This window comes from Chelonia mydas, chromosome 1 (assembly GCF_015237465.2).
Source record: "Chelonia mydas isolate rCheMyd1 chromosome 1, rCheMyd1.pri.v2, whole genome shotgun sequence".
NCBI classification, from domain to species: Eukaryota; Metazoa; Chordata; order Testudines; family Cheloniidae; genus Chelonia; species Chelonia mydas.
This window is the reverse complement of record NC_057849.1, coordinates 106,696,823-106,721,120: the sequence shown is the minus strand read 5'-3', so window position 1 is coordinate 106,721,120 and position 24,298 is coordinate 106,696,823. Positions and strand designations below refer to the sequence as shown.

General features: G+C 44.6%; 1 protein-coding gene across 1 annotated transcript in view; it reads left to right on the top strand.

Moving 5' to 3' along the window:
• The first annotated feature begins 2,724 nt into the window (after positions 1-2,724).
• The window catches only part of RAB20 (RAB20, member RAS oncogene family), a 46,970-nt gene continuing 25,396 nt past the window's right edge, over positions 2,725-24,298 (top strand). The window contains exon 1 of the mRNA XM_007063909.4: positions 2,725-3,253. Within this exon, the coding sequence (XP_007063971.1) occupies positions 3,085-3,253 (169 nt within the window). The 5' untranslated portion in view covers positions 2,725-3,084. The remainder of the gene's footprint in view (positions 3,254-24,298) is intronic.

The following is a 24,298-nucleotide window of genomic DNA, read 5'->3' as shown; positions in this document are numbered from 1 at the left end:
TAACAACCAACAAGAATGCACTTTTATGTAGAAACCCATGATTAAATTGAGTCTTCCTGACTAGTGATTTAAATCAATTTGATTTAAATCAAATCTACAGTGCCGCCTGCCCTATCAATCAGGCTGACCTGGAGCTTTGGCCTCTCCCCATTGCTCCTGGGGACTGTCAGTCTCAGGGTCCTGATTTCTCATCAGTCCTTCCCCTTTCTTTTGTTACTGGGAAATGGCCAACCAGAAAACCCCACTAAGTAAGGGCCAACTGTTCCCTTATATTTGGGCAAGTTTGTGAGGAAGGTGCTCTATATCCAAATGCATTTTCCAGAAGTCACAAGACCCACACACAGTTCACTCTTCCTGCAAGCAACATGAGAATTGCAGGGCCTCAGCTGTGTAAATCACTCTGTGCAATTCCAGGGTTGTTGAAAATGGTTCAACTGCTAGTGGAGCTGAGACAAAACCATTCTGAGCACTGTTATGGAAAGCACAGTTGAGACCATGTTCCACCAGTTCTGACTGGTGATTCTGTGTATTAACACTGGAAATAGTTTTGTCATGTCCACGCGAGCAGCTGAACCATGTTCAGGGGGAATCCTACTGCTGACAACGAGGCAGCTGTGGGTCATTTCCTTGTGTAGACAGACCCTATGTCTTTCTGAAAGAATCCAGATCATGCAGAATGAAGCCATAGAATCCTAACACAGTATAAAAGTTCCTGTCTCAGCCTGAATCCTTGCTTATTTCATTATTTCAGATATAAGAAGAACAAAGGCTAGCTTTCCAAACAACTCGTTAGTTTGCCATTGTGTATTCTGACTAGCTGGCAGATTCCTGTGTTAATCCATCACGAATACAACATTAATAGCATGCTGCCTTGCACACTTTCCTTGTAAGTTGATTTAAAAAAAATCTCTGATTCCATTCTTCCCACACTTTCACCTTGGAGCTACCAGACAAAAAGCAACCACATTATGCTGCTTGGAAAAAGCACATGATTCAGTGAATTACCCTTTCCAAAGACAAGCTGATAGAATCTGGGCAGGAAATGGGAACCAGTAGGGAAGGTTATTTTCTTCATAGCAACCCCAACATTAATCAAAATGAAAACAAAAATCCACTGCATATTTCACACATAGCCTTAAGTCACATTCCGCATTAAGGACCTCCTGAATAAGTTTTTAAATTTCTTTAGCCCACTTTCCCTCTTCCTTAGGAATTGGTATGTCCCAGGGACAAATGTCTTCAGATCTTCAGGATTAGGGATGTAGCTAATGCCTAAGTTAAATTGTGTATCTCTGGGGGGAAACTTTGCAAGACCAAGAGTCTGGGGGCAGAATAAGCAAAGTTCCTTGGTAGTGATAACAAACAAAAAAACCAAGAGCCATGGAACTATTTTCTTTTTAATAGGGAAGGTAAGTGAAAAATCAAAACTTTCTGTAAACGTGAAATCTAATCTTCTAGCTAGAAGAATGCTAGCAATTTCAACAAGAAACATGTGACTGTGTACATGGGATCCCTTGTTATTAAAGAGGTTGCTGTTTTCACTTGTGCTAGGGAGAGAAAGAAATTAGCAACTAGCAAGTTACTTTTTAAAAATATTGTTGCTTTCCCCCGGTGATTTAAAAAAAAAAACTGAACATACCCTAAGATTCAAGAAAATATTGATGATCTTTTGAAATGTGCTTTTGAAATTGCTTAACCTTAGGACTGCAAGAGAGATAATCAAAGATGATGAGCCAGAGCCTCAGGTAAATTAGTGTAATTTAACTCCACTAATTTAAATGGTGCTAGGCCAATTTACACCAGCTGAGATCTGGCTAAACGGCTCTGAAAATTTAAAATTTGCTACTTGGAGGCCCATCTAAGAGGAATACAAAAATCTGTCACTTAAATAAGGTGGAAGACTCCTCTTAAACTGATACCCACGGCTCCACCTGGAAATTCCTAATTCAAGCTAACTCTCTTCTCTTTAGTTTCCACACTGTAGAGGAACAAAAGAAGGAGGAGTTTGGATAGCGTTAGCCTGATTTCCAATTTGCTAGTTAGAGTCTGGTGGCAAAGGAAAAAGTTCCTCAGTTGTGGGAACACAAGAAAAGCTCTGAAGTAGGTTAAGCCCCCCCCCCCATTTCTAATTTTAGCTTTTATTCTTTAATGACTTAATGTGTGTAAAGCCTCTGAAAACCTCAGGGACAGATCTTATTTAATTAAATGCCTCCATACTATTGTTTCTACTCCGAGCCTCAGCGCAGCACACAGGATAGCCAGTGGTGCTCACTGAGTAGTTAAGTTTCAGAGTAGCAGCGGTGTTAGTCTGTATCCGCAAAAAGAAAAGGAGGACTTGTGGCACCTTAGAGACTAACCAATTTATCTGAGCATAAGCTTTCGTGAGCTGTAGCTCACCAAAGCTTATGCTCATATAAATTGGTTAGTCTCTAAGGTGCCACAAGTCCTCCTTTTCTTTTTACTGAGTAGTTAATCGATATTTCTTTTTATGCTCATTATTCAATGCGGGGCCTTATTTACTGCCCATCGTCCAGACTCTGGCCTGAGCACAGAATTGCCAGCTTCTTCGTGGGTCTTGTGAACATCCCAAGCCATGGTGATGAGCGAGAGACGGAGATCGAGCGAGATGGGAAGAGCGGGGGGCTGGAGCCTGAACGGGACCCCGCGGATGGCCGCCGGGTAGTGCTCCCTGCTTAGCTCCGCCTCAGAGGCAGCCACCGTGGCGGGATAGCTGAGGGGCCTCGGCGGCAGCAGAACTAGTCCTGCCGGCCAGGAGGAGGAGCTGACTCTGGGCTGCGGGCAGCCCCACGTGGCCGGCTGGGCTGGATCCCTGCTCCGGCTCCTCCTGGCTTCCTCTTCCGTCCGGCCCGGAGCCTGTCCCGGGGGACTGGGCCAGGCGGGAGCCTCTCCACTGTCGGCGAGCCCGCCCCCTCGCTCGCGGCTCCGCTGGGCCGGGCAGGCATGAGCCAGGCGGCCGGCTGCCCGCAGTAGCTCGGAGCGGGGGCCGGGGGTGGCCGGGGATGCGGGCGCAGAGCCGAGGCCGCTGAGCTCCGAGCGGGGTTTGCGGCGGAGGCTCCCCGCAGGATGAAGCCCGACGGGAAGGTGGTGCTGCTGGGGGACATGAACGTGGGCAAGACCTCCCTGCTGCACCGCTACATGGAGAGGCGCTTCGAGGACACGACCAGCACGGTCGGGGGCGCCTTCTACCTCAAACAGTGGGGGCCCTACAACATCTCCATCTGGGACACTGCAGGTAACCCCCCCCCCCCCGTCCCACCCCCTTTCTGCGGGCCACGCGCCTGGGGCAGACGCTGCCGGGGCGTCCTGAGCCGAGCTGCGGCGCGCGGGGGATTCCCGGAGCCCCGGCACCCTGGCCACTCCGCGCTGTTGCAATGTTGTGGTGTCAACCAGACGGAAAAGTGAGGTGTCCCCCCCCACCCCCGCCGCCACTCCATGGACGAGCGGCTGGAGGGGATGTGTAGCCCGGAGCTGGCTCGGCTCGGCTCCCGAGGCTGGGTTCAGGGACAGAAATCCGGGGTGTGGTGGAGATTGGGTGTGGGTGGGCTGTGTTTCTGCAGAGCGCGCTTTGGGGCGATGGGAGGGCAGCTGCATGAAAGCCTGTGGGCAGCGTTTGCCGGCTAACCGACTGCTCCCCCACGGCTGAGCTTGGCCCAGGTTTTCAAGCGGCCGCCACATGATGTACAGTCTCATGTCTCAGATGGGGGAACTTTCTCATGGCTTTAAAAAAAAAAGGGGGGGGGGTCGATGTCTTCGTGGCACGAGTGGCTGTTGTACGTGTTATGTTGTTGTAACTTTAAAAAACACTTCAAAGGGGGGAGGGAGGGAGGGGAATGCCTGTAACATAGTCTAGTACAGCGCTTCTCAAACTGTGTGAGTGGGGGCCCCGAGGTGGGGCGCAACCCCATTTTAATGAGGTCACCGGGGCTGGTGTTAGATTTGCGGGGCCTAAGCCTGAACCCCACCAGCTGGGGCAGCAGGGCTCCAGTTACAGGCCCCCCAGGGCAGCGGGGCTTGGGTTTGGCTTTGCCCCGCCTCCCCCACCTGGGGCAGCAGGGCTCTGGCAGGCTCAGGCTTCGGTCCCCACCCAGGTCATGCAGTAATTTTTGTTGTCAGAAGAGGGTCAGGCGGCACTGGAGTTTGAGTTAATTCTTCTCCGCTAAGTTCCAGGACTCCAAATGGGGGCACGACAGTGGGGAGAGACACTGATGTGTTCATTCTGTTGCCATGTTCAGTAGGGTAGCTTCCCCCCCAGTTTTGTAACAGGAATGTTTTTTCCCTATATGTCTGATGCCTAGCCCATTTGCACACTCATGTCATATAAAAACTTAAAATAAGTAGTAAGTCTAAAATGAGATATATTTGATTGACTTATATGCATTTGTAAGGTGCTTGTCACTGATATTTGGGGCACTCTTTACAAAATTTAGATGAAAATTAGAGGGGGTGGCGAATATGCCCCCATCTCCTCACTTTTGTCTAGCTGTAGTAGTGGTCAGAACACTTTTCCTGAAAGGCCAGTGCCAGACACTTATCCATCCACAGTAGGAATTACAAAGACATTAAAATACTCCTAGCTAGTTAGAAGCTGGAGCAAATTTTTATGTTCTGTAGCATGCTTTCCAGGATCAGATATATGCACCCTATAGATAGTAGTGGAGAGATCTGGTTTGAAAAATGACTCTCAAGTTCAGTGAACACTCTTGTATGTTTAATATTGAATCATTCTTTAGAACAACTTGTGCAGGATTCAAGAACTTCTGACAATATCATCACTGAAGCAAGACCAAGGTTTTATATTTAACTGAATAGTGTCCAAGGAGAAAAAAAAAAACGAAAACCTCTAGTACGGTTCATGCTTGCAAAACTTTGCCAGAAATGGAGAACTACATAGCATGTAATGCCCTAGTTTCCATTTGGTGACGCTTAGGCATTAACAGGAAAGTCTAGTGACTTTCCGCATGTTTCATCAATACCAGTGCAATAAATATACTGTCCAGCTGATATAGACTTAATTATTTCATCAAGTCCTATAAAGTGGCTTTTGCTGAACTATGTGTGGAGAAGAAACTACTGAAATTTCTTAAGGAAAAATATTTATTTGGATAAGTGATCAAACATTGTCTGATTTATTTGTTTTTTCTACATTTGTGTTTTTAATTTTATGTAGCAAAATGCAGTTAAACAAAGATGATTCCATACCAATAGCTTCATGTATTTCAAGCTCCTTATCTTTCCTTTTTGGAGTTTACTCTTCTCCCGCTCCTTTCCTTTCTTCCCTCTTCCCCCCCCCCCAAAAAAAAAACCCCCCAAACCCAAAACACCTTATGAAACTTAAGAGCCAGTTACTGAACTGCTTTTTTTAATGTGGTAGTGAGGAGTATGTGGTGTTGGGGATAGCTGATTGTCTCTGCTGTGACAGACCCATGTAAATGTAGGTAATTGATGGAATTTGTTTCAACAGAAGAAATACTAGTTATATTACAGCTTCAGTAAGACGGTCTCCACTTATTTTTCTCAGTTTTCTTCTGCATCCCTGTCCTTGAGAGGAATTTTTTTTTTAAAATAAAGAAGATCCCATCTAGCCCTACACTTCTATGACTCCCTCCCACCCTTGTCTTTTCTAGATTTACATAATCTCCACACCTAGTTTTAGTCCCACATTGTATCCACTAGTTTTGTTAATTGAGGAATGGGAAGAATTTTTTTTTTTTTTTTTTTGGGAGCTTGGTTAAAGCCCCAATACCACCCTTTTAAATACGTATACAGTAGGAAAGGCAACTCTTGAGCGACTCAAGGCAATTCCTTCTTTTTCTGCTCATGGACTATTTTTCACCTTTGCAACACTTGCAGTACCTGCTGGCCTACAAATGGAATTGGGCTAGTCCACTAGGAGGTTCCATCTCAGTTGCTGCATAAGTATGGATGTGGGTCAGAACCCAAGTTCCACTGTGACTCAGGTCCAAGCCTTGTCATTTTGCAACGTGGATGCAGGTCAAGCTGCAGAAGGTCTGTGTAGTGTGGTATGGATACATTAGCACAGCTGAGAGACCCTGGTCCAGCAGTTGTATACCCAGGCTTACATTGCAGAGTGGATACTCAAGCACTGTCTTGGAAGCACCAAGTCCACAGGCCTGGGTCCCACAGCTTAGTGTGCGGTGTAGACATTTTCCAGTGTTGCCAAGTAGATGGGCTGTTGCTTCCTGGATCAACTGAAGCTTTAAGGTTGGAATTATCATCACTAAGGATAGTGAGTGACAGCAATCCTGTCTAGAGGTTACACAAACTTGAATCACTGTGGCCGAGACAGTGTCAGATTAGGATGGCATAGGTCTCCTAGCCAGCCGCAGATTGATGTTTTTAGCAGCTGTAGCTATTTGTGTATCCAGCAGCACTGAGGTGCTAGAACAGAGGAGAGCAAACTATGGCCTGCTGGCCACATCCGGCCCGCGGGACTGTCCTGCCAGGCCCTTGAGCTCCGGGCCGGGGAGTCTAGCCCCCGGCACCTCCCCCACTGTCCCCCCTCTCCCGCAGCCTCAGCGTGCTGCGCTGCCAGCGCTCTGGCCCACTGCTCTTCCCGGGCAGCGGGGCTGGCTCTGGCAGGGCTGTGAGCGCCTGCTGCTCTGAGCAGCATGGTAAGGGGGCGGGCAATGGGGGGGTTGGATAAGGGGTGGGGGGTTCTGGGGGGCAGTCAGGGGACAGGGAGCGGGGGGGTTGGATGGGTCAGGAGTTCTAGGGGGGGCGTGGTCAGGGGATGGGGAACGGGGGTGGGGTTGGATAGGTGTGGGAGTCCCGGGGGGGGTCTGTCAGGGGGCAGGGGTGTGGATAGGGGTCGGGGGGGACAGGGAGCAGGGGGGGTTGGATAGGGGGCGGGGTCCCAGGGGGGCGGTTAGGGTCAGGGGACAAGGAGCAGGGGGGATTGGATGGGTCGGAGGTTCTGAGGGGGGCAGTCAGGGGTAGGGGGCGGTTAGGGGGTGAGGGCCAGGCTGTTTGGGGAGGCACAGCCTTCCCTACCTGGCTCTCCATACAGTTTCGCACCCTGATGTGGCCCTCTGGCCAAAAAGTTTGCCCACCCCTGTGCTAGAAGAACTCAGGAAAAGCTCCCTTTCATAGACCAGTAGAATTCATGGGAATTGTTTATCTGAAATCGTCTTTAGCTAACTTTGAATTCTGTAGCTTTGTTGAACCCTGGCATACAAATGTCAAACACCATAAAATCTTGCCATTGTTTTTATAATAGTATTTTTAAATGAGCAGTATTGTGTGGTGACAGCAAGTATTTTTAATGTTTAAAGCAATATACATACTGCATATCACTACAGTCTGAGTTTGAGATGGGAGTCAAATTTAATAACTATATGATAAAACAAATACCAGGAAAAAAAAGAAAATCGAGGGAATAGTGGGAAAAGGTGAAGGGATCCTCTTGGCAGTATCACTGCTCATGGCAAAACTGTGGAATTTCACACTTACACCTCCATGTTAATATTTGAGTACAAATAATATACTGCATGTACCTATAGAATCTGTAGACTATCCCAGGGGTTCTCAAAACAGATTTTTTGGTGGCCTCAGAGTGCAGCCACCAACTCTTGCTGGTGGTCACTCTGACAGTTTTTCCTAAAATACTTAATTAACTTTAGGAAAAATAAACAAACAAATATGCACATATCCATGTCCAAATCATTGTCATTTATTTATGTAGGGTTTTTTTTTTTTGCAGATTCAATAATAAAAGTAATGTACAGTTGTCTCTATTCACTATTGGACCTAAACAGACTAGAAACACAAATAAGGTGCTTTGCATGTTTTACTTTTTTTGGTGGATTTTGTTTTTTTAGATGTGCTAGGTAGTAAATCTGCTACTGTGAAAAGTGATATTTGTATATTTGTTAATATCACTTTTCACAGGAGACTTAATTTGTCCCCCAGCTTGCTGGGGCTGAGTAAGCCCTAGGTGGGGAGGGACGCAGGGAGGACCAGGGACTATGTGGGAGTGAGCCTTGAGCCCTGCGGCTGGGGGATGGAGTCTGCCGCCACATGGCCAAAGCCTGCCACCCAGGGCCAAAGCCTGAGCCCCACTGCCCCCAGGAAGGTCGCCTGGTCCTACAGCGTTTGTGGCTCCAGCAGGAGGCAAGGACCAGCCCCTGCTGGTGGTTTTGGGGAGGGGTGGCTGCTTTGTCCCACTTTCCCCCCATCACCAGCCAGAGTGCTGTGGCCACAAGAAAAGCCCCTTGTGGTCGCATGTGAGAAACGCTGGACTATCCTAATATGTAGTTTAAAAAAAAAAACGCCCAACAACCAACCTAAGGAAGTTTTGGGTTATGAAACAAGAGGGATGAGAAAGTAAATTGACTGATCACTCTGACCGCAAGAGTAACACAGATGTGAAAAGTACATACTGCTGCCATGTCAAGTTAATCACTGATCTCCTGAGTTCCTTAAAATATGTTTCATGTTGATCAGGCAAACCTGCACATCCTGCATTGTTACTAAAGCATACTTTGGCACAGAACTAATCACAATATCTGTTTCCAGGAAAGAGTTGAATTTTCATGACAGACAACTACTGATAACAGAACATTGAGTCAAACATCTAAAATGTGACACTATCAGTCTTGTATATAGCACCATCGCAGCCTACCGAGTACAGGTACCTTGTTTTACATGGAATCTTTAAAAGCTGTTGGCTAGAAACGCTGAAACTCTAGTATGAAAAATTCCAACAGTCAAAGGAAATTTTACTGAAAAATACACCAGTTCTTACCTTCTCTTGCTGTACTCGCTAATCTCTTTGGCAGGTTCAGTCTGAGAGGTCATGGATCTAATTCAGCATTCTCATATACTTTAAGGTCAGAAGGGACCATCATGATCATCTAGTCTGACCTCCTGCACATTGCAGGCCACAGAACCTCATCCACCCACTCCTGTAATAGACCCCTAACCTCTGGCTGAGTTACTGAAGTCATCAAATCATGGTTTAAAGACATCATGTAACAGAGAAACCACAATTACACTTCATGTGACCCAGGTCCCATGCTGCGGAGGAAGGGGAAAACCCCCAGGGTTTCTGCCAATCTGACTAGTGGGGAAATTCCTTCCTGACTCCAAATATGGTGACCTGTTAGACCCTGAGTATGTGGGCAAGATCCAGCAGCTAGTCACCTGGGAAAGAATTTTCTGTAGTAACTCAGAACCCTCCCCATCTAGTGCCCTGTCTCCAGACACTGGGGAGCCTTGCTACTGGCAGTTGCTAATGGGCCACATGCCATTGTATCCAGTCCCATCATACCATCCCTTCCATAATCTTTTCAAGCTGAGTCTTGAAGCCTGTTAGGTTTTTTGCCCAGCCTGTTAGGTTTTTTGCCCCCACTGCTGTCCTTGGAAGGCTGTTCCAGAACTTCTAACCATCAGAGAATGAAATCTTCATCTAATTTCAAGCCTAAAACTTGTTGATGGCCAGTTTATATCCATTTGTTTTTCTGTCCACATTGGTGCTTAACTTAAGTAATTCCTCTCTCTCCCTGGTATTTATCCCTCTGATGTATTTTGAGAGAGCAATCATATCTCCCCTCAGCTTTCTTTTGGTTAGGCTAACCAGGCCAAGATCTTGACTCTCCTCTCATAAGGTAACTTTTCCATTTCTTGAATCGTCCTAGTAGCCGTTCTCTGCACCTGTTCTATTTTGAATTAATCTTTTTTAAACATGGGAGACCAGAATTGCACACAGTATTCCAGGTGAGGTCTCACCAATGCCTTGTGTAATGGTACTAACGCTTCCCTATCTCTGTTGGAAATACCTCGCCTGCCTGATGCATCCTAGTACTGTATTAGCCTTTTTCACGGCCGCATCACATTGGTGGCTCATAGTTATCCTGTGATCAACCAATACACCCAGGTCTTTCTCCTCTTCTGTCTCTTCCAACTGATAAGTCTCCAGTTTATAGCAAAAACTCTTGTTATTTGTCCCTAAATGCATGACTTCGCACTATTAAATTTCATCTATTTCTATTACTGCAGTTTTCAAGATCCTCCAGATCTTCTTGTATGATATTCTGGTCCTCCTCCATATTGGTAATACCTCCCAACTTTGTCACCTGCAAATTTTATTAGCACGGTCTCCCGCTTTATGCCAAGGTCAGTAATACAAATGATTGGTCCTAAGGCTGATCCCTGAGGAACTGCACTAGTAACCTTCCTCCAGCCTGATGGTTCATCTTTCAGTATGACCTGGTGTAGTCTCCTCTTTAACTGGTTCCTTATCCACCTTTTAATTCTCATATTAATCCCCATCTTCTCCAATTCAACTAGTATTTTCCCATGTGGAACTGTATCAAGTGCGTTACTGAAATCCAGGTGGGTTTGTCTAAATAAATCAGTTATTTTCTCAAGGGGGAGATCAGGTTGGTCTGGCTGGTGCAATGTGCCAATCAATCAGTCAGTCCCTATGCTTACACTTAAGTGTTGTGCTGAATGATGATAAACTAAAGTACATGCATAAATGCTGTGCTAGACTGGGGCCTAAGAGCAGGCCAGGTCATTCTGGGTGAGGCTCTGCTGCTCCCATCCCTCTCCAGTCCTTTGCGCTCTCATTCTTACCTCAGAAAGATCAATTGCTAAGTTAAGTCCACATCTCTTATGTTTTTCTTTGTACATGCACTTTAAGATGGGAGAATAGAAACTGGAAGAAAGCTGGGGGAAAAAATTTTTTTTCATATAGGATTTTTCACAGTAAATAAACTTAACCTTTTACTGTTGAACTCAGATGGCTGCTAAAATAATTAGGCTTTGCTCTATATAGGTAATTGAATATTTGTGTTTTAACAATATTAAAATATCAAAGCACAGAATTACTTTACTATTAAAACTTAACTCCATACATTAATTTTTAAAAAGACTCTTTAACTCATGAGAATTTTCTTCCTGAAGCTAGTAACTAAAGTGTGAACTGTATGTCTACAAAGTATTATACTATTTAAAAGGTAATACATTGCTGGATTGGAACCTTATTTTCAAAACACATAGGCCCAGATTTTTAAAAGTATTTAGGCATTGCAGCGCTTAGTAACACCTAACTCAGTGGTTCTCAAACTTCTTTTTTACTGGTGACCCCTTTCACATAGCAAGCCCCTGAGTGTGCCCTCCGCTTATAAATAAAAAATACGTTTTTATATATTTAACACCATTATAAATGCTGGAGGCAAAGTGGGGTTTGGGGTGGAGGTTGACAGGTCGCGACCCCTCCAATGTAATAACCTCATGACTTTCTGAGAGGTCCCAACCCCCAGTTTGAGAACTGATTTAGGAGCCTAAGACCTCTTTAGAATGAGATTTAGGCTGCTAAACTAGGTAGGCATTGGAATGCTGAGTGCTGCAATGCCTAAGTACCTTTACAAATCTGGACTTTAAGCATGTGCTGTATTGAGACCTCCTTGGTAGTTTGTGCAAAAAAAAAACAACAAAAAAAACCAAGCAACAGAAGTGAGATCCTCAGCAAAAGGATCTTTCTCTGTCAAAATGGCTGTAGAATCAAAAGCTGGAGAATGAAGGATGTTTATATATATATTAAAATATAATTTTTTTTTCTGGCAGCTGCCAGCAGTCATGGAATATAACAAGTTCTTCCTGTTGTGAGTAGGCCGTGCGCTGCTTTGAGTTAAAGCCCATAGCCTTTCGTCTTCTCCAGGCTGGAGTTTAAATGCAGATTGAAATTCTGGTGGCCTTACAGGAGCCCAGCTTGTTTAAATGGAAAATTACCATCTGGTTTGTGAATTAGTGTTTTAGCGGCTGCTAATTTCTTTGCGGAATTTTGTCTCTATGGTAAATTTAAATGACTTGCATTTGTACCGTTGGCAGATTAAAAGGAATGTTCAGCAACAAGAAAACTTCTCAATTACTAGCTGTCTCTTCTAGACGTTTTGTCTAATGCTGGCTCATTGTCAAAGTAACAGACTTGCAAGTTAATGGAAAGTATTTCACAAATTGTATTTGCTGAGGCAATAATAGTATTTTACAAAAGGGGCTGGCTAATGAATTTACCACCAGACAGTCATGTGTTTGCATAGGAGTGACAAGGCGTGATGGTTAGAACTGCCGCCCCCCCCCCCCACCCTCGTTTGGTTTAGCTGTTTGCATATGAGAACAGACTCCCCCACAGCAAAAAATAATTAGCTATGAACCAGTTGTAATGCTTTCCTTCAGCATCTGCAGATTTCTTCCATGATGGGGAGGAGGAATCATAAACATGCCCTGAATTGCAATGTATCCTCTTTATTTTGGCAACAAAGCTGACTTTTCTCTGAAGAATGAGCTCACTGCATCTGAGCGCGCTCTCTCTCATGATGATCATGGGGGTGGGAATTGGAGGCAAGAACAGAAAGTTTGCTTTAAAAAAAAATCCATGGAAACATGGTTTTTTCTATGATTATAAATCTTTTCATCTCAGAGATTTGTCTGCCTGGGCACAGTACAGACAGTGGGCTGGTCTAAACTACAGCTTAAGTTGGTGTGACTTAAATTACTCGGGGTGTGAAAAAGACAACCCCCTGAGCAACGCAAGTTACGTCGACTTAAGCGCTGTCCACAATGACGCTATGTCTGTGGGAAACGCTTAAGGAATGGGATGGAAAATACTGTGTGCCCTACTGGTCACCACATCTCAGAAGAGATATTGCAGAATTAAAGGCAGTTCACAGAAGAATATCCAAAAATGATTAGGGAAATGGAAGTTGTCTTCTGTAGATAAGAAACTTCTGCTTTCCCTGTCCCGTAACTTGAGGACATTCAGTTAAATTAAAAGCTTGCAGATTCAGAACTGATAAAAGGAAATACTTTTGCACACTGTGTGTAATTAGAATGTAGAAACTAATTACAATAGTAAGTTGTTGGGGCCAGGAATTTAGAAAGATCCAAAAGGGATTGGATGCTTGCATGGATAATGAGAACATCCAATTAATGCTAACAAATTTTGGAAGAGATGCTAAAACTCATGTTTAAGGGATTAAGCCAACATTTACTAGAGATCAGGACGAGCGCTGATGTGGGGGCCATGTTACCCCACATCTGCCTACTTTGTGGTTCTTACACTTTCCTGTGAAGTATCTGGAACTGGTCACTGTGAGAGACAGGAGATTGCTTTAGATAGATCTTGTTGGATCCAGTATGGCAATTCCTGTTTTCCCAACTCTGAGTTTAAATCCATACTTGGTTTGAGGTATTTAAGAATACAGTTTAAAAAAAAAACCCAGCACTGTTCTAGCATACACTCACTGAACTATCATGTTATTTCTCTTGTCTCTCTCGACTTGTTCGTGACTGAAACTTTCCAGAACCAGTAAGTCAATATTTCACAAAAGTCATAACCAAGGGAAACCACTTAGTGTCCACACACAGTTCAACTTCGGTAATTGAAGACTCCTTCCTTGTTGGGTTTCTAATTTTGAGAGGAGGCAGGAGGAGATTTGTGAAGATACTCTGTCATACTCAGACGATTATAGGGGTTAATTTTGATTGAGATGTCCTTGAGAGAGGGGAAAATACACTTGTTCAGTCTTTGGAGAACAATGTTTTAATTTGGAACCTGCTATTTGGTATAGAGAAGTTTGAAAAAGTCTGAGATTAACCTTGGATTGAGTGAAGATGTATAGTTTAAGACTTATTCTTTTTCTGGTTGAGTACCAAACTGAGGTTGAGGAAGGTCTGGGGAAAAAAAAGCACGCTCTTCCCTATGCTATGTCTGCACTGTACCCTTCCGCCCTTCCCCAAGAATGAATAAAGTATTTAAAGAATCTGATTAATTTAACAATTTACAAATGGTCAATAAAATTTCAATTCAGTGTCTAATAACCTTGTAAGCTTTCTATAGATGGTGGTGAAATATCAAGGGACTGTGTGTGTGTGTTGTGGGTTTGTTTGGTGTGGTGTTTTTTGTTTTTAACTACAGTGAAAACTTTTTGGTGGGGACAGGACTTGCGGGAGAGAAACAGATGGACTGTGGGATACGCAATGAGGTATTGAGCCTTTCATTTCAAAGTCACTGATTTATAATTTTGGCTCAGTTTCATCACAAGCAGAAGCTGATTGTTTCACTAGTTGTCCAATTGCCATATGAAAAGTATAAAAAATTCTCAGGAAATGGGCCAAAGACTGATTTACCCTCCTTGGCAAGGTTGAGGATGTATTAAATGGGCAGTGTGGGGAAGCTTACGCAGCTGTTGCCTGTACTGTACTTGTTCTGTTCAGGAATGCAAAACATCAGCCTCCTGGACCGCCTTTCACAAACATAAAACTCAAAGTTAAAATGTCTGTTGCAGCTTTGTAAGACATTACTGTCTGAGCGATATTTTTCTTTTGTTCCTGTGCGAACAATACTTTCTCTACTTGAATATTCTCTCCATTCTTCTGTGTTGAAAACCTTGTGGAGAACAGTGAATTTGGCTTAATTAACTGCAGCATAAAGAAGAGTATGTAAACCTGACTTCACATTTTGTGTGCCCAATAGTAATTCTAATTGTCTAAGTTTTATGCTAATTGGATACCAATTTGAGAGTGGATGCCAGATATTTACTTAAATGACTTGGCTATCCTATGTGATATTCCCATTGAACTAAAAGCAAAGTGCAGTGCATTCATTTTTATGTTCAAAGGACGTGGTATTTTCCAGCAGTAGTGTCTTTAAGTGCTCAGGAAGAACAAGTACTCTGCTTATTGTACATTATATACGGTTCATGGTCAGTGAGCCTCCCTCTTGAGGACAGTTGTCTAATACAATAATTAGTTCGTCTTCTAGGTGAGCTGATGTTTCATTCACTGCAAGTGCCACATCTCTGCAAATTTTACCAAGTGATAGATGTATGTTGTAAGAAATTGAAACAAGCCCTTAAATGTAGTTTACGAAACAACCACTAACTGCCATTTTTCTAAACTTCTCCTTTTAAGTGACTTAAGAGCCTGATGCAGGATGATATCATACCCTAGAGCCGTATGAACTTTCAAGCAATTCTAGCAGTGCCAGCATTTCACCTTCAGTTGAAATTGTAAATGTAGTAATTCCTTGTTTGAGTCACACTGGACTAGTGCAATATATTAAAGACGACATTCTTTGTACGGCGTTTCATAAGAAAAGGCATTGATTCAACAATAGAGAAAAATATAGTATTTGCTCTCATTATAGAAAATGTTGGGAATGAAAGGATCCTATTTCTTTTCCCTGAGTCCCAGTGACCACCTGTGTTTTCAGGGAGTGCTGAATGGGACTCTCTTGGGATTTGATCAAAGCTTTTTCTATAGATCCTATGTTAAGATTCTTTCTCCCACGGCTGTGGCTGTAAGATTCATCTGCAGTGACTGAACGATTACAAGTCTGGGAAGCAAGACTTGGACAGGGTGATTAACTTTAGGTCTTGCATGTGACACTGCAGAGCTGGCCGAAGGAAGTGGTTTTTTTTGTTTTTTAATTTGAGTGAACTTTAGCGCACATGCAATTTGGCACTCTTCACCATAGGACCTGCAGACTGAAATTTTTAATAGCAGGACAAACTAGGCAGTGGGAGTGCAAGCTTTTCCTACCCTGCCTCATCAGTACTTCTCTCCTGATTTGGAAAAAGCAATTCCAGAAGTGAAAATATTAAGTCTCCATGTCTCTTTTGAAGTTTGGGCTCTCTCTGCCTGTTAGAGGCTGGGACTGAATGACAGGATGGATCACTGGATAAATTACCCTGTTCTTTTCACTCCCTCTGAAGCATCTGGCACCAGCCACTGTTGGAAGACAGGGTACTGGGCTAGATGCGCCTTATATTCTTATTACAATAGAGCCAAATGTGGTAGTGCATCTTACAATGTAGACAACTTGCTTCACATAGGCCATCATATGTCTTGTGTGTGAAGAGCTTTGGCTGCTAGTTACTAATCTGGACCGTATTCTAACTAGTGACCTGAAGGTGGGCTCCAATATATGCGTCTTGTGACATAAATGTGAACCAGGATGCACTCAACAAGTCTGAGCTCTTCACTTTGATTTTACATTCTTTTTGCAGATAAAAGGGAAGTTCACAGTATATTGCAAATTAGCGTTAGAGCCCTGTGAGAATTTTAATAGGACCCTATACAGGAACAGAAATTTAGAATCCATTAATTTCATATCACTAAAACAGACTAAAGACTGTACAAATACTTTACAGTGAACCAAAATTTCTGTATTTCTGAGTTCTTTCTTCTGTCTTCTTTTATATTCAAAAGGAGTCATATCTCGGAGAAGCAAGTACCCATCTTGGATTTTTCATGAGCTTTTCCATCTTGAAAACACCCCATTAATCTCTTGCGCCACATCATGTTTTCAGACAGATTCCTTCCTCTTCCAAAGTTCTGCCAGCTTTGTATAATGGAGTAGATAAGATTCTATCAGAGGGACCCAAAAGCACTTCCAATGGATGGATTAATATATCCTTTTAGGGGGAAAAAAACCCCATTGAGACTTAAAATGTAATGAGTATTCCTGTGCTTTGGGACTGACTTTCCTACCAAATATGGATAGTATGCCTTTCATACTATATGCTGTCCAGCAGTCATCCAACACACTCTTGTACAGTTTTTCCAAAAATAGTGATGTAGGGTACTGCTGAAATAGGAAGTTATGTTTTTATTTACTGTTAACATGTCTCTCCAGTATTTGAGTTCTCCATTATGTGTGGCAAAGTGTCAAAAAATTAATAAGTAAAATAAAATCCCAGCTATTTCATTTCACTAAATCGTTGTGTCTGAAATAAAGGTCTGGGTTGGTGAGAACTGCCGATGAATGCCTTACCCTCAGAGTTGTCATTATAGGACTCAGTGAAGCATGTTGCTGGCAGCAGCAAGGGAGATTAATCTGTAGGTCACCTTGAACAAGGGAACTCTTAAATTTTGTTGTGTAGTAATAGCCTTCAAAATGGAATATAAATGTATATCTGACTTACGCTATATAATAGCTGTTCACTTGGACACCATCCAAGTTTCGCAGTTACTTAAACTTGCCAAATCCACTATCCTTCCATATAGAGGAATTAAACTACGTGTGGGCTTTGTGTCTGGGCTGACTAGACCAAAGCACAGTTGTGGCAGGTAAGACCTCCTGGCCTAAGGTTAGGAATGGGGCAGGTGAGGGTCCCTGGCCTAGGGCCATTGTCTGCTGGTTGCTCTGCTCAGACTGCTTGATGAAAGAATTCTCAGGATCAGTGCTGCAAATTTTTCCTGCTTTTCTATGGTCAGTTAAAAGTGCCAAACAAACCAATAACGAAGACTCTATTTGAATGACAACTTGACACTTTATGACTGTTTGGGATTGAATAAAGCAGTTGCTTGTCTCTTCAAAGACAAATGAGGTTAGAATAAATTATTTGTATATCTGTCTGCACTCCCAATTCAGAGTCCTCACATAGCGTATTTTTAAACGGTTTACTTTGTCATGAATCCATTTGGGTGTCGTCTTAAATTTAATGGCTCCAAGGTTTTACCCCACTTTACTGGTTTGTGTTGGCCTCCAAAAATAAAAAGTAGAGACTTATTCCCTTCACTCTACTCATGTCCATGTTGCAAGGCTGCAGCCATATTTCAGGACTCATTAAGGACTGTTTAAAATGGACCTATAAGGGAAACCAGCTTATGCCTTATTTATCTGACCTTAACAGCAGAGTTTCATAATCTAGTTAAAAAGAAAAGGAGGACTTGTGGCACCTTAGAGACTAACAAATCTATTTGAGCATAAGTTTTCGTGAGCTACAGCTCACTTCATCGGATGCATGCAGTGGAAAATACAGTGGGGAGATTTTACATACACAGAGAACATGAAACAATGGGTGTTACCATACACACTGTAACAAGAGTGATCAGGTAAGGTGAGCTATTACTAAGGGGGAGGGGGCACCTTTTGTAGTGATGATCAAGTTGGGCCATTTCCAGCAGTTGACAGAAACGTGTGAGGAACAGTGTGTGGGGGGGAGTAAACATGGGGAAATAGTTTTACTTTGAGTAATGACACATCCACTCCCAGTCTTTATTCAAGCCTAAGTTAATTGTATCCAGTTTGCAAATTAATTCCAATTCAGCAGTCTCTCGTTGAAGTCTGTTTTTGAAGTTTTTTTGTTGAAGAATTGTCACTTTTAGGTCTGTAATCGAGTGATCAAAGAGATTGAAGTGTTCTCTGACTGGTTTTTGAATGTTATAATTTTTGATGTTTGATTTGTGTCCATTTATTCTTTTACGTAGAGACTGTCCGATTTGGCCAGTGTACATGGCAGAGGGGCATTACTGGCACATGATGGTATATATCACATTGGTAGATGTGCAGGTGAACGAGCCTCTGATATTGTGTCTGATGTGATTAGGCCCGATGATGATGTCCCCTGAATAGATATGTGGACACAGTTGGCAACGGGCTTTGTTGCAAGGATAGGTTCCTGGGTTAGTGTTTTTGTTGTGTGGTGTGTGGTTGCTGGTGAGTATTTGCTTCAGGTTGGGGTGCTGTCTGTAAGCGAGGACTGGCCTGTCTCCCAAGATCTGTGAGAGTGATTGGTCATCCTTCAGGATAGGTTGTAGATCCCTGATGATCCGTTGGAGAGGTTTTAGTTGGGGACTGAAGGTGATGGCTAGTGGCGTTCTGTTCTTTTCTTTGTTGGGCCTGTCCTGTAGTAGATGACTTCTGGGTACTCTTCTGGCTCTGTCAGTCTGTTTCTTCACTTCAGCAAGTGGTACTGTAATTGTAAGAACGCTTGATAGAGATCTTGTAGGTGTTTGTCTGAGGGGTTGGAGCGAATGCAGTTGTATCGTAGAGCTTGGCTGTAGACAATGGATCGTGTGGTGTGGTCTGGATGAAAGCTGGAGGCATGTAGGTAAGCATAGCGGTCAGTAGGCTTCCGGTATAGGGTGGTGTTTATATGACCATCGCTTATTAGCACCGTAGTGTCCAGGAAGTGGATCTCTTGTGTGGACTGGTCCAGGCTAAGGTTGATGTATGACCATCGTTTATTAGCACCGTAGTGTCATACTGGATACTACGGTGCTGATAAGCGATGGTCATAGCCAGAAGAGTACCGCTGGAAATGGCCCACCCTGATTATCACTATAAAAGATTCCCGCCCCCCACCCCCACTGGTAATAGCTCACCTTACCTGATCACTCTTGTTACAATGTGTATGGTAACACCCATTGTTTCATGTTCTCTGTGTATATAAAATCTCCCCGCTATATTTTCCACTGCATGCATCCGATGAAGTGAGCTGTAGCTCACGAAAGCTTATGCTCTAATAAATTGGTTAGTCTCTAAGGGTATGTCTACACTACGAAATTAGGTCTAACTTATAGAAGTCGTTTTTTTAGAAATCATTTTTATATAGTCGATCGTGTGTGTCCCCACACAAAATGCTCTGAGTGCATTAAGTGCATTAACTCGGCGGGATGCTTCCACAGTACCGAGGCTAGCGTCGACTTCTGGAGTGTTGCAGTGTGGGTAGCTATCCCACAGTCTCCGCTGCCCATTGCAATGCTGGGTTGAGATCCCAATGCCTGATGGGGCAAAAAACATTGTCCCGGGTGGTTCTGGGTACATGTCATCAGGCCCTCCCTCTGTGAAAGCAATGGCAGACAATCGTTTTGCGCCTTTTTTCCTGAGTTACCTGTGCAGACGCCATACCACGGCAAGCATGGAGCCCGCTCAGCTCACTGTCACAGTATGTCTCCTGAGTGCTGGGAGACGTGGTACTGCATTGCTACACAGCAGCAGCAACCCATTGCCTTGTGGCAGCAGACGGTGCAATAGGCCTGAAAACCATCCTCATCGTGTCCGAGGTGCTCCTGGCCGCCTCGGTAAGATCGGTCAGGAGCGCCTGGGCAGACATGGGTACAGGGACTCAATTAGGAATGACTCGACCAGGTCATTCTCTTGAGTCCTGCAGGCAGTCCTATTGTACCATCTTATGGTGAGCAAGCAGGAGATGAGGATGGCTAGCAGTCCTATTGCACCATCTTCTGCCGAGCAGCCAGGAGATGTGGATGGCTTGCAGTCCTACTGCACCGTCTGCTGCCAGCCAAAGATGTAAAAGATAGATGGAGTGGATCAAAACAAGAAATAGACCAGATTTGTTTTGTATTCATTTGCTCGCTCTCCCTCCCTCCCTCCCTTCCTCCGTGAAATCAACGGCCGACAATCGTTTTGGTGAGGTCTGTCAGGGGCACCTTGAAAACTTCAATGGAGATTCAGTCCTGCCTGAAATACCAGAGGGAGGGATAGCTTAGTGGGTTGAGCGTTGGCCTGCTAAACCCAGGGTTTTGAGTTCAATCCTTGAGGGGGCCATTCTGTGTGACAGTTGTTTTTGTTTCTCCTGGATGTAAGGCCACCCCCTTTGCTGATTTTAATTCCCTGTAAGCCAACCCCATAAGCCATGTCATCAGTTGCCCCTCCCTCCGTCAGAGCAATGGCAGACAATCATTCCACGCCTTTTTTCTGTGCAGAAGCCATACCATGGCAAGCATGGAGCCCGCTCAGATCACTTTGGCAATTAGGAGCACATTAAACACCACGCGCATTATCCAGCAGCATATGCAGCACCAGAACCTGGCAAAGCGAAACTGGGCGAGTAGGTGACGTCAGCACGGTGACGAGAGTGATGAGGACATGGACACAGACTTCTCTCAAAGCATGGGCCCTGGCAATGTGCGCATCATGGTGCTATTGGGGCAGGTTCGTGCAGTGAAACGCCGATTCTGGGCCCAGGAAACAAGCACAGACTGGTGGGACTGTATAGTGTGGGTCTGGGACGATTCCCAGTGGCTTTGAAACTTTTGCATGCATAAGGGCACTTTCATGGAACTTTGTGACTTGCTTTCCCCTGCCCTGAAGCGCATGAATACCAAGATGAGAGCAGCCCTCACAGTTGAGAAGCGAGTGGCAATAGCCCTGTGGAAGCTTGCAACACCAGACAGCTACCGGTCAGTCGGGAATCAATTTGGAGTGGGCAAATCTACTGTGGGGGCTGCTGTGATGCAAACTGTTTGTTTCTTCTTGGTGAAACCCCCCGCCCCTTGGTTCACTCTACTTCCCTGTAAGCTAACCACCCTCCCCTCCTCCCTTCGATCACCACTTGCAGAGGCAATAAAGTCATTGTTGCTTCACATTCGTGCATTCTTCATTCATTCATCACACAAATAGGGGGATAACTACCAAGGTAGCCCAGGAGGGGTAGTGGAGGAGAGAAGCACCAGGAGGGGTGGTGGAGGAGGGAAGGACAAGGCCACACAGCACTTTAAAAGTTTAAAACTTTAAAGCTTATTGAGTGCCAGCCTTCTGTTGCTTGTGCAATCCTCTGGGGTGGAGTGGCTGGGTGGCCGGAGGCCCCCCCCCCCACCATGTTCTTGGGCATCTGGGTGAGGAGGCTATGGAACTTGGGGAGGAGAGCGGTTGGTTACACAAGGGCTGTAGCGGCGGTCTGTGCTCCAGCGGCCTTTCCTGCAGCTCAACCATATGCTGGAGCATATTAGTTTGATCTTCCAGCAGCCTCAGCATTGAATCCTGCCTCCTCTCATCAAGCTGCCCCACCTTTTCAGCTTCAGCCCTCTCTTCAGCCCGCCACTTACTCTCCTCAGCCCACCACCTCTCCTCCCGGTCATTTTGTGCTTTCCTGCACTCTGACATTGTCTGCCTCCATGCATTCGTCTGTGCTCTGTCAGTGTGGGAGGACAACATGAGCTCAGAGAACATTTCATCACGAGGTGCGTTTTTTTCGCCTTCTAATCTTCACTAGCCTCTGGGAAGGAGAAGATCCTTGAAACACATGCAGTTGGTAGAGGAAAAAAAAAGGGAGAGTGGTATTTAAAAAGACACATTTTATAGAACAATGGGTACACTCTTTCACAGTAAACCTTGCTGTTAACATTACATACATAGCACATGTTCTTTCATTCCAAGATCGCTTTTTGCCTCACCCACCATGTGGCTAGCCCTTCCCCCCTCCCCGTGGCTAACAGCGGGGAACATTTCTGTTCAGCCACAGGCAAATAGCCCAGCTGGAACGGGCACCTCTGAATGTCCCCTTAAGAAAAGCGCCCTATTTCAGCCAGATGACCATGAATGATATCACTCTCCTGAGGATAACACAGAGAGATAAAGAACGGATGTTGTTGGAATGCCAGCAAACATACACTGCAATGCTTTGTTCTACAATGATTCCCGAGTACGTGCTACTGTCCTGGTGTGGTAAAGTGTCCTACCATGGTGGACGGAATAAGGCTGCGCTCCCCAGAAACCTTTTGCAAAGGCTTTGGGAGTACATCCAGGAGAGCCGCAAATGCCAGGGCAAATTAATCATTAAACATGCTTGCTTTTAAACCATGTATACTATTTTAAAAGGTATACTCACCCGAGGTCCCTTCTCCGCCTGGTGGGTCTGGGAGGCAGCCTTGGGTGGGTTCGGTGGGTACTGGCTCCAGGTCCAGGGTGAGAAACAATTCCTGGTTGTTGGGAAAACCGGTTTCTCCGCTTGCTTGCTGTGAGCGATCTACAACTTCATCTTCATCATCTTCCTCGTCCGCAAAACCTGCTTCCATGTTGCCTCCATCTCCATTGAAGGAGTCAAACAACATGGCTGGGGTGGTGGTGGCTGAACCCCCTAAAATGGCATGCAGCTCATCATAGAAGCGGCATGTTTGGGGCTCTGACCCGGAGCGGCCGTTCGCCTCTCTGGTTTTCTGGTAGGCTTGCCTCAGCTCCTTAAGTTTCACGCAGCACTGCTTTGGGTCCCTGTTATGGCCTCTGTCCTTCATGCCCTGGGAGATTTTGACAAATGTTTTGGCGTTTCAAAAACTGGAACGGAGTTCTGGTAGTACGGATTCCTCTCCCCATACAGCAATCAGATCCCGTACCTCCCGTTCGGTCCATGCTGGAGCTCTTTTATGATTCTGGGACTCCAGCATCATCACCTCTGCTGATGAGCTCTGCATGGTCACCTCTGCTGATGAGTTCTGCACTCACCTGCAGCTTGCCACACTGGCCAAACAGGAAATTGAAATTCAAAAGTTCGCAGGCCTTTTCCTGTCTACCTGGCCAGTGCGTCTGAGTTGAGAGTGCTGTCCAGAGCAGTCACAATGGAGCACTCTGGGATAGCTCCCGGAGGCCAATACCGTCTAATTGCGTCCACAGTACCCCAAATTCGACCCGGCAAGGCCGATTTCAGCGCTAATCCCCTTGTCGGGGGTGGAGTAAGGAAATCGATTTTAAGAACCCTTTAAGTGTTTAAAAAAAAAAAGGGCTTTGTCGTGTAGACGGGTGCAGGGTTAAATTGATTTAACGCTGCTAAATTCGACCTCAACTCCTAGTGTAGACCAGGGCTAAGGTGCCACAAGTACTCCTTTTCTTTTTTGCAGATACAGACTAACACGGCTGCTACTCTGACACCTGTCATAATCTAGTTGTAACTTTAGAGAGGAGTCACTTGCAGCTGTTATTTGTCCAGCCAGCCCATCAGCCTGTGCTCAGTATTGATTCTTTTCTCTTCTTTTCTCTTTTTTCTTTTCTTTCTATATATATCTCTATAAATAAGTCTGTATTACAAGTTAACTTGCAAGACTCACTTCTTGGTTTTTAATACAACTGAGACAGGTCACTTGTGACACCAACTACCATGATGCCATCAACTGATAGAAATCTCTCTAGCTGTTCCTGCCAGATATAGCCTCTTGGTTTGTCTGGTGATTAATCACTGGGGGAAGAGGAAGGACTATGGTTTGTTTGTATTTTTAGGTTGTTTTTTTTTTTTTTTTTTTTGGTGTGGTTTATTCTTCTGTATTTGTACACCTATCAGTATTTGCTGACCAGCTTTCTTGCCCCCTGGCTCTTTATGGTCTAATTCCTTGATAACTTTTAAAAGAGGCAATTCAATTTGATACACTGCCTTCCCACTCCTGTAAAAATGGAAAGTGACTGCACTGCTAACTACTTACTTTGTTACTTTAAATGGTGTGCACCTATTGGTGTAGCAATGTACTTTATTTCACCTTGTTGCTTTGGCTTGCAATTCATATTCTTCCAATGGAAACATGACCAATTTTTAAAATGTAAGCTCTTTAGGACTGCCTTCCTATGTGCGTACAATACCCAGTGAATAGGGCCCTGATCCTCATACTAAATATTTAATTTTGTCATGCGCAAGGGTAGGGGAAGTTTGATAGTGTCACTGCTGTATTAAAGAAGTGTGGCAAAAGTAAGCCTAAAATGAACTTTATATGTGTTCACGTGGCTTCAAAATTCAGTGATGCA